The 7293-nt window shown below is 43.5% G+C and overlaps 1 protein-coding gene across 1 annotated transcript; it reads right to left on the bottom strand.

Annotated features, from left to right (window-relative positions):
* Positions 1-628: 628 nt before the first annotated feature.
* On the bottom strand, positions 629-5487 carry LOC311005330 (retinol dehydrogenase 14-like). The gene is made up of 2 exons (XM_083997711.1): positions 5244-5487; positions 629-3954 (listed from the first exon to the last, which is right to left on the bottom strand). Exons 1-2 carry the CDS (start codon positions 5484-5486, stop codon positions 3337-3339), a joined length of 861 nt encoding a protein of 286 aa, XP_083853837.1. The 5' UTR covers position 5487; the 3' UTR covers positions 629-3336.
* Positions 5488-7293: the final 1806 nt, after the last annotated feature.

Raw genomic sequence — 7293 nt, 5'->3', positions numbered from 1 at the left:
GTATGTTCCCTGCTTTTCCCCAAAAGGGTTCTATGTTTCCCTCTGTGTCCAGACCGGGGAACATAGAACCCTTTTTTGTACCCATACCTGGAAGTGGAGTTGTGACTTTGCAGATTTTTGCCTATTTTTTAATGAGAGTTGAGTTGTGACTTTGAATGAGAAGTGTAATTGTCCTATTGGTTGGGTTTAGGCAATGAAGAAAGGAGTTGGTTAAGTTTTGTAAAAAGACCAGGTAGAGGCTAGACAGGCTAGATAGATAGAGAGAGTCCATCGACCAGCAACAGTGGGGAACATAGGACCCTTTTTTTGAAAAAAGGTCCTATGTTCCCTGGCAACAGTGGGAAACATAGGACATAGGAGTGTGCTCACTCACCACCATCAGTTGTATGATGGAAGTAAATCATCTGTAAAGCAACACATACCCACAGCATCTACAAGGTAACTGCACATGAATGACACTTTATAATCCCAACATCAATTTGCAGATGGGAAGTAATAGGGATGTCACTATTAGCCTACTTGGTTTCACAATTAAACGCCACAATTAATTAATCATAAAGGTTCCTAAATACCGTCACTTTCCCAAAAAGATTATGTTGGAACCTTATCGGCAGATGTGCGCAAAAATAAAGGTAAATGCACAGATATTGGTCCATTTATCTAACGTAACATTGAATTGGTAGGAATTTAAATGTTAGCATGTAATTTTTAATTTAAAAAAAAGCAAAACAAAACAAAAAACGATTAAGATAAAGACAAACATTTGGTATACATTTGGATAACAATATTTCATACATTTCCCCTGGGGATTAAGAATTGGTCATATATTAAAGGGACATCGTGTAACTTCTCCTGTTATCTATTCACGAAAATCGATTATTTGGTTCAAAAGTCTGTTTTTCATTAACCAGTAATCCCCCCATCACCAAACTGAAGTGTTCCTTCCATATCATTCATATCTACATGGAGCGGGTAAGCTCGGTGCTGGCTGCCATGTGGTGTCGCCAGCGCAGGAATTTCACGAGGGCCGGCCCTCGTGCCCGTCCGATTTGGCCTTGTGCCCTTGAAAAATATATCTGCCCTAAGGCCACAGTGGCCCCGGTTGGTTTTGCGGTTTTCTCCTTTGCCTCTTTCCTATCAACACGTCTTTGACACCTGCGTCTTTGAAGAAAGAACAATGCGGATTCTGATGCCATTCTGGCAGCATCGTCAGGGGTGGGTTTGATTCGAGCCTGGCATAAACCGCTCGGGCGGCTATAACAACAGTTTGATGACCAATCTATCACCGGCCAACCAGGTGACTTCATCAAACACCCCCCACCCGCCGAACCAATCATGTGGCTGGAAAAGAGCCCAGCCACAACATGTCAACACGTGCTAATGTTTGGGCTGCTACAGCTGTGCACGTCAGCAGAGGAACACCGCCGGTAAAAAATAGAAAAAATTTAAAAAAGAGTTTTGCCTCGGAAGAAAATGTGAAGGAGTCAAGGAAAACTCGGATGGCTGACCGTGAAAAGATGCGTGGTGTCATGTTTACATGATCCAATTGAAACTCTGAAGTAACGCTAAACTTTCACAATGGAGACGCCAGACAGTTGGAGCCAGAGCGACGTCTGGCCGCGTTCACCCAACACGGACGCGGTCACGGTGCGGCTGCTCTGCTGCTGCTGCTGCTGCTGCTGCTGCTCAGCCCAGAGCGACCGACACAAACGCACTGCACTCCGGCGTAAAGTTCAACTTTGCCGACCTGAACACAGACCCAGGCAAGCTACTATACTAACATCTGTTTTATTTATATGATACTGTTGTATGATGTTCATCATTACATCTGTCATGTTCAATTTTTGACAGGAAAAAAAATCACAAAATAACCTCCTGATAACTTCAAATCTCAGCTCAGCTGGTCGGAAAAGAGTTAGTTTATCTGGAACTAGCCAACTCACTCAGTACTCCTCCACACAGGCAGGCTCTGTGACGTGCTGTATCACTCCGCCTCTCAGCTGTTTGGATCAGCGGCGTGTGGAAGAGGTGGTGTACTTAATGGGAATTTGTAGCTCATACAACCCAACTTCAAAAAAGCTGAACTATCCCTTTAATCATTTGAATGCTGCATGCTTGTGATTGACCAAACTAACATCTACTTTTCTGTTATTTTACTCCCCCTGCCCATAGAGCCAGGCCCTTGTGAACATCACCACAAATGATTACCAGAGTTACTACTGAATATGAATGTCTGTTCCCAACATCACGGCCACCCATCCAAAGCTAGCTGGATATGTCAGGCTAGACCACAAGGGGTGATGCTGTCAGGTCTACACATCAGGAGCAGTTTACCGTGGCCGTTCATTCAGCAGGCCTAACAGAAGCTGAGAGACGACAGACTGATACTGTTTTAATGGAACCATCATGTGTTGAAGGGAAGCAGCCCGACTGAGGGCCTCACTTCTACATTAGCAGTATCAATATTACTGTGCAGATAAACAACATTAAACTCTGTAATTGCACTAATTGGAGTTATTTGTAAAACAAATAGTATGGAGCTGCCATTAAAACGCCCCAGGAGCATTAAGTGTGAGATGGATTTGATAAAGAAGCAGCCTCTGTTTTTCCAGCTCTCCATTAATGATCCAGAAAATGTCCTAATGAAGAATACAGGTGGGAAAATCATTATGTGTCCCGGGAGTCTCACTACCACTTCATGTAAGGAGAGGTGCTCTGTTTGTGGGTGACTGGGAAAAAAAACACTGCCAGCTAATGACCTCTTTCAGAGCAACCAGCATGGCTGATTGAGGCCTAACCAACCCCGGACCAACTGATTAGATTCAGGGGTTCAGTGGTTCAGTAGTATGCTGATTTGCACTGCTGCCTCCCTTCTGGGTTCGATTCCCGAGCCTGGCCTGAGGCCAGTCTTATTTGTCTGTAGGTGTGAATTTCAGTGTGTTAGCCCAGCCAGACGCCCTGCCCTGCCAGCGCCCTATGGGATGGCAGGGATTGGCCCCAGTCCCCAGCAACCAACTTCAGGGGAAATAACACCAGTGCTAGATCACTTTACTGTAAATGATTCTTTATCATAGACGGTCTGAGAACCTGAGATCAGTTGCACAAAGAACCTAGATTCAGGTCGATACAGGGGTGCAGTGGTTTACAGAAATGACACAGAAAAACTTTGAATCACTTTAAAAAATAAAATTTACTAGATCTCAAATTTGAAACTGACAAAAAAAAAGTTCATCTTTGGACGGGACCATTAGCAGTCAGTGCAAGACTAAGGCTGAATCAGAAGCTGCATTCCAGTGTGTGACTGTAGTAAACCACCACTGGAGGTTGATCTGATTCTCATGTGGTGATGCCCACCATGACTTCACTGATGTCCCAGAGTTTAGTGGCCACGTCCCGGTCTGTAGCCTTGTCCAGCAGGACCTGAGGCCGACAGTCTGCGAAGCACTGTCCCTGCACCCCGTCCACCTCGGAGCTGGAGGCCAGATACACTGAGGTCCGAGCTCCTTCCTCTGGGCTCTTAAACAGACCCCAGGACAGCAGGTTGAAGAGGGGCTTAGCCAGCACTGGGACATGGACATGTCTCCCCAGGTTAGTCCTCACTATACCTGGAGTCAGAGCGTTGACCGTCACCCCGCTGCCCTGCAGCCGCTGGGCCAGCTCGCAGCTGAACAACAGGTTGGCCAGTTTGCTGCGGCTGTAGGCCAAGGCCTTGTCGTAGCTGTGGTCACTGTTCAGGTCCTCAAAGTCAATGTGTCCGTGCTTATAGAGCTTGGAGGAGACCACCAGCACGCGGCTGGGGGCGGATCGTTTCAGGAGGTCCAGCAGCAGGTGTGTGAGCAGGAAGTGACCCAGGTGGTTGACTCCAAACTGCATCTCGAAGCCGTCCTCTGTCCTGCTGTAAGGACACTGGTAGATCCCAGCGTTGTTGATCAGGACGTCCAGCCGAGGCTCCTCCTGTCCAGCAGCAAGGAGGAGGACATCACACATAGTTAGAGACAAAACTTATGAGTGTGGTTTATTAGGTCCGTTAATAAAGGCAGTGTCCTACAAAGATCCAAACTGTTACCTCCAAGAGGTAACAGTTTGCTTTCCATGAAATTATAAAACAGAATATATGGATATAGGTTAGAATTAGCAATTAATACTTGAGCTTTAACAGTACAGCTGTTCACTAGAGCAGTGGTTTTCAAAGTGGGGGTCGGGGCCCCCTGGGGGGGCGCCTGGGTTTGCTAGGGGGTCCTCAGCAAATTGGAGTGAAGATGAGAAAAAATGCAAATAACAAAATAAAATACAATAATTATATTTTGAGAATTATAATGAAATATAAATTATAGTAATAACTTATTGAAACCTTATTTGCCATCGTGCTCCCTAACCCTTTCTAATTGCCTGCCAGTCAAAATATAATTGATGACATCATAAACTGTGTTGACCTGGCAGTTTGTGCCATCAAGCCTCAGTCTCGGTGGGTTTGCAAAAAGGGTCCCAGGCCAGAAACTGATGCTATTTGGAGGGCCTTATGCACTAGAGGACTGGTGTATTCTGCCAACTAAACATGAGCCTATCCTCTCTCTGTGACCACAGGGACACTACACTGGTCTTATTCTGTCATGGTGGAGATCTGGGTAAAAACTACACAAGTAGCCTAATAAACAATACAACAACTGCAATGGTGAATAGATGGAATGGCACAATGAGTCTATTACTGTCTGCATATGCACAAACTTTAAGAAGTTCATTTAACTGGAGTTTGACATTAAATGAGAACTCCTTAAACCTGCCCCTCCAAATAAATCAAGGAACAGATGAGATCAAAGTTAAAGCCACTTGTGTAAACTGATGCGTGTTGGTCACCATAGCACATAGTTAAAAAACAACAACAACAACAACAACAACAACAACAAAAACCCTATGAGAAAGCTGAGGACAGGAACAGCAGACGGACATAGTTCACAATTATAGCTATTATATTTGTGAACTAACTATAATATTGCCTACACAAATATTTGTGAACTAAAACCTAGGCCGAATCAAAGAGCGGAGTTTCTTCATTATGAAAATATATCATGTGTTTCTATAGCGTGTACATTCATGGATTACACAGGTCAGATTTATTAAAATGTACACTTTCAAAACGACGTCTGGTCTGACGTTGTAAACTCCGTCAACGCTGCTAATAGACTCACAACACAACACAACACAACACAACACAACACACAGCCGTCAGTCAGTCAGTCAGTTACCTCCACTATGTCCTGGCAGAAGGTGCGTACAGATGTGAGCGAGGCCAGGTCCAGCTGTTTGAGGACCAGCAGGGAGCTGTGTGCCCCGGTCTCCTGCTGGATCTCCCGGGCCGCCTCCTGGGCCCTCCCCGGGTCTCTGCAGGCCATGATGACCCGGGCCTGGAGCCGGACCAGACCCCCGGTGGTGGCCTTCCCGATCCCGCTGTTGGCTCCGGTCACGATCACCGTCTTTCCCTTCATCATCTTCACTGTTGGTGTACCGCTGCTGCTTAGAGGCTAACCCGCTACATGACAGCACAACAACACTCAAACACTTCATTACCCACAATTCACAGCGGCTCACGGCTCCCTTTGTGCCTGCTCGTAGAACAAACTTTCCACCTGTGTGCGCCTTTTATTCTTGTTTTTTGGTCATTCTGGCTGTGTTCATGCATATTACGAATTTTAGCAAGAGTGTACAAACCAGTCCTATAGCTCAAACCCATTCAAACTTTTTTTTTTTCATCTCACTCCTAGTAAAGAACAATAGGCCTACTAATGTGGTGCAGAGAGAAGTTTTGGCACTGAGAAATCTGGCATTCAAAGGGTTAAAATCTTCCAACATTAGTAAACACTTGATGTATATGATTATATTGGTTTAAGCCTAAAAACAAGATAGATAGATGTATGTAGATGGTAATACATAATAGATGTATAATAATAATACTAATAATAATACTAATAATAATAATAACAATAATAATAATAATAATAATAATAATAATAATAATAATAACAATAATAATAATAATAATAATAATAATAATAATAATAACAATAATAATAATAATAATAATAATAATAATATGTGAAATGCAATATAGGATCATGTGTATGTTGTATATGTTATGTAAATTAATATAATATATATAGTAGTAACCATCCACAGCCTCACTCAGCATTAAGTGTGGCTGTTTTTGTACTGACTTTGATTGTCCTGTATCTCCTGTAGCTGCATGGCAGTAGCTCAAAAAGACAGTGACCTGGATGTGTTTTCTGTTTGTTTTCATCTGAATATGGTGGCCCCCTGACAAAAACCTGGCATTCAAAAGGTGAACATTTTAAATAATTGATTAGTAATTCATCAATAATTAGGTCAGATGTGAAAAAGAAATAGCTCAATTAAAGAAAAGTATAGTATTTTTTATAGCTTGCTTTTAAACAGTATGAGTGTGAGTTACCCACACACACACACACACACACACACACACACACACACACACACACACACACACACACACACACACACACACACACACACACACACACACACACACACACATATATATATATAATGAATGCTAATGTATAATAATAATACTAATAATAATATATAAATAAAGATACATAGCTAGATAGACCTAGTGGCCTGTGGCCTGCAGCCAGTAGAAACAGCTCCATCACCACCAGTACTGAGGCTGGGCCGCTGTGGTTCACTTCACAGCTGGGGCTCAACCAGCAGCAATAATGTGGCAATAACATCTGTAACATCTGGAAAACATTGGAGTTAAAGCTGATTTTGTAAATGACAAGTGAACCTGGGTCCAACTCTGCAGCTTCACACCAGTAGCTGCTGCTGCCTACAGAGACAAATCTAAACTCTACATCCTCACTCCAACAGTTATAAAACACAATCATGTCTATAGCACAGAATTACAAAAGGAGCAGTCCAACCTTTTGCAAAACCCAGACTCAGATGATCAGCGACGTCCATGTCAGCTCTATAGGAGCCTATCTCAGGCCTGAACACAGGAGGGATCTTGTGAATAACATGTTGTAATAAAGATATTGCTCTCCGTTTAAAAGTGCAAACACAGGTGCAAACGGTGACTGAAGTCTTTATTCCCCTAAACTGCTCCAGGACCAGAGCCCTGGTCTTATTCATGCTGCTCTCTGTAATAGGTCCAAACTGACCACAGAAGTCTGGGTCTTCATAGCTGTTACAGATCATGAAGACTAAACTAAAATGAGACGGTCTATGGTGAATTGCTGCTGTGTCTCCACTTACTGC

Source organism: Trachurus trachurus (assembly GCF_905171665.1).
Source record: "Trachurus trachurus genome assembly, chromosome: 22".
Lineage (NCBI taxonomy): Eukaryota > Metazoa > Chordata > Actinopteri > Carangiformes > Carangidae > Trachurus > Trachurus trachurus.
This window is presented reverse-complemented; position numbering and strand designations above follow the sequence as displayed.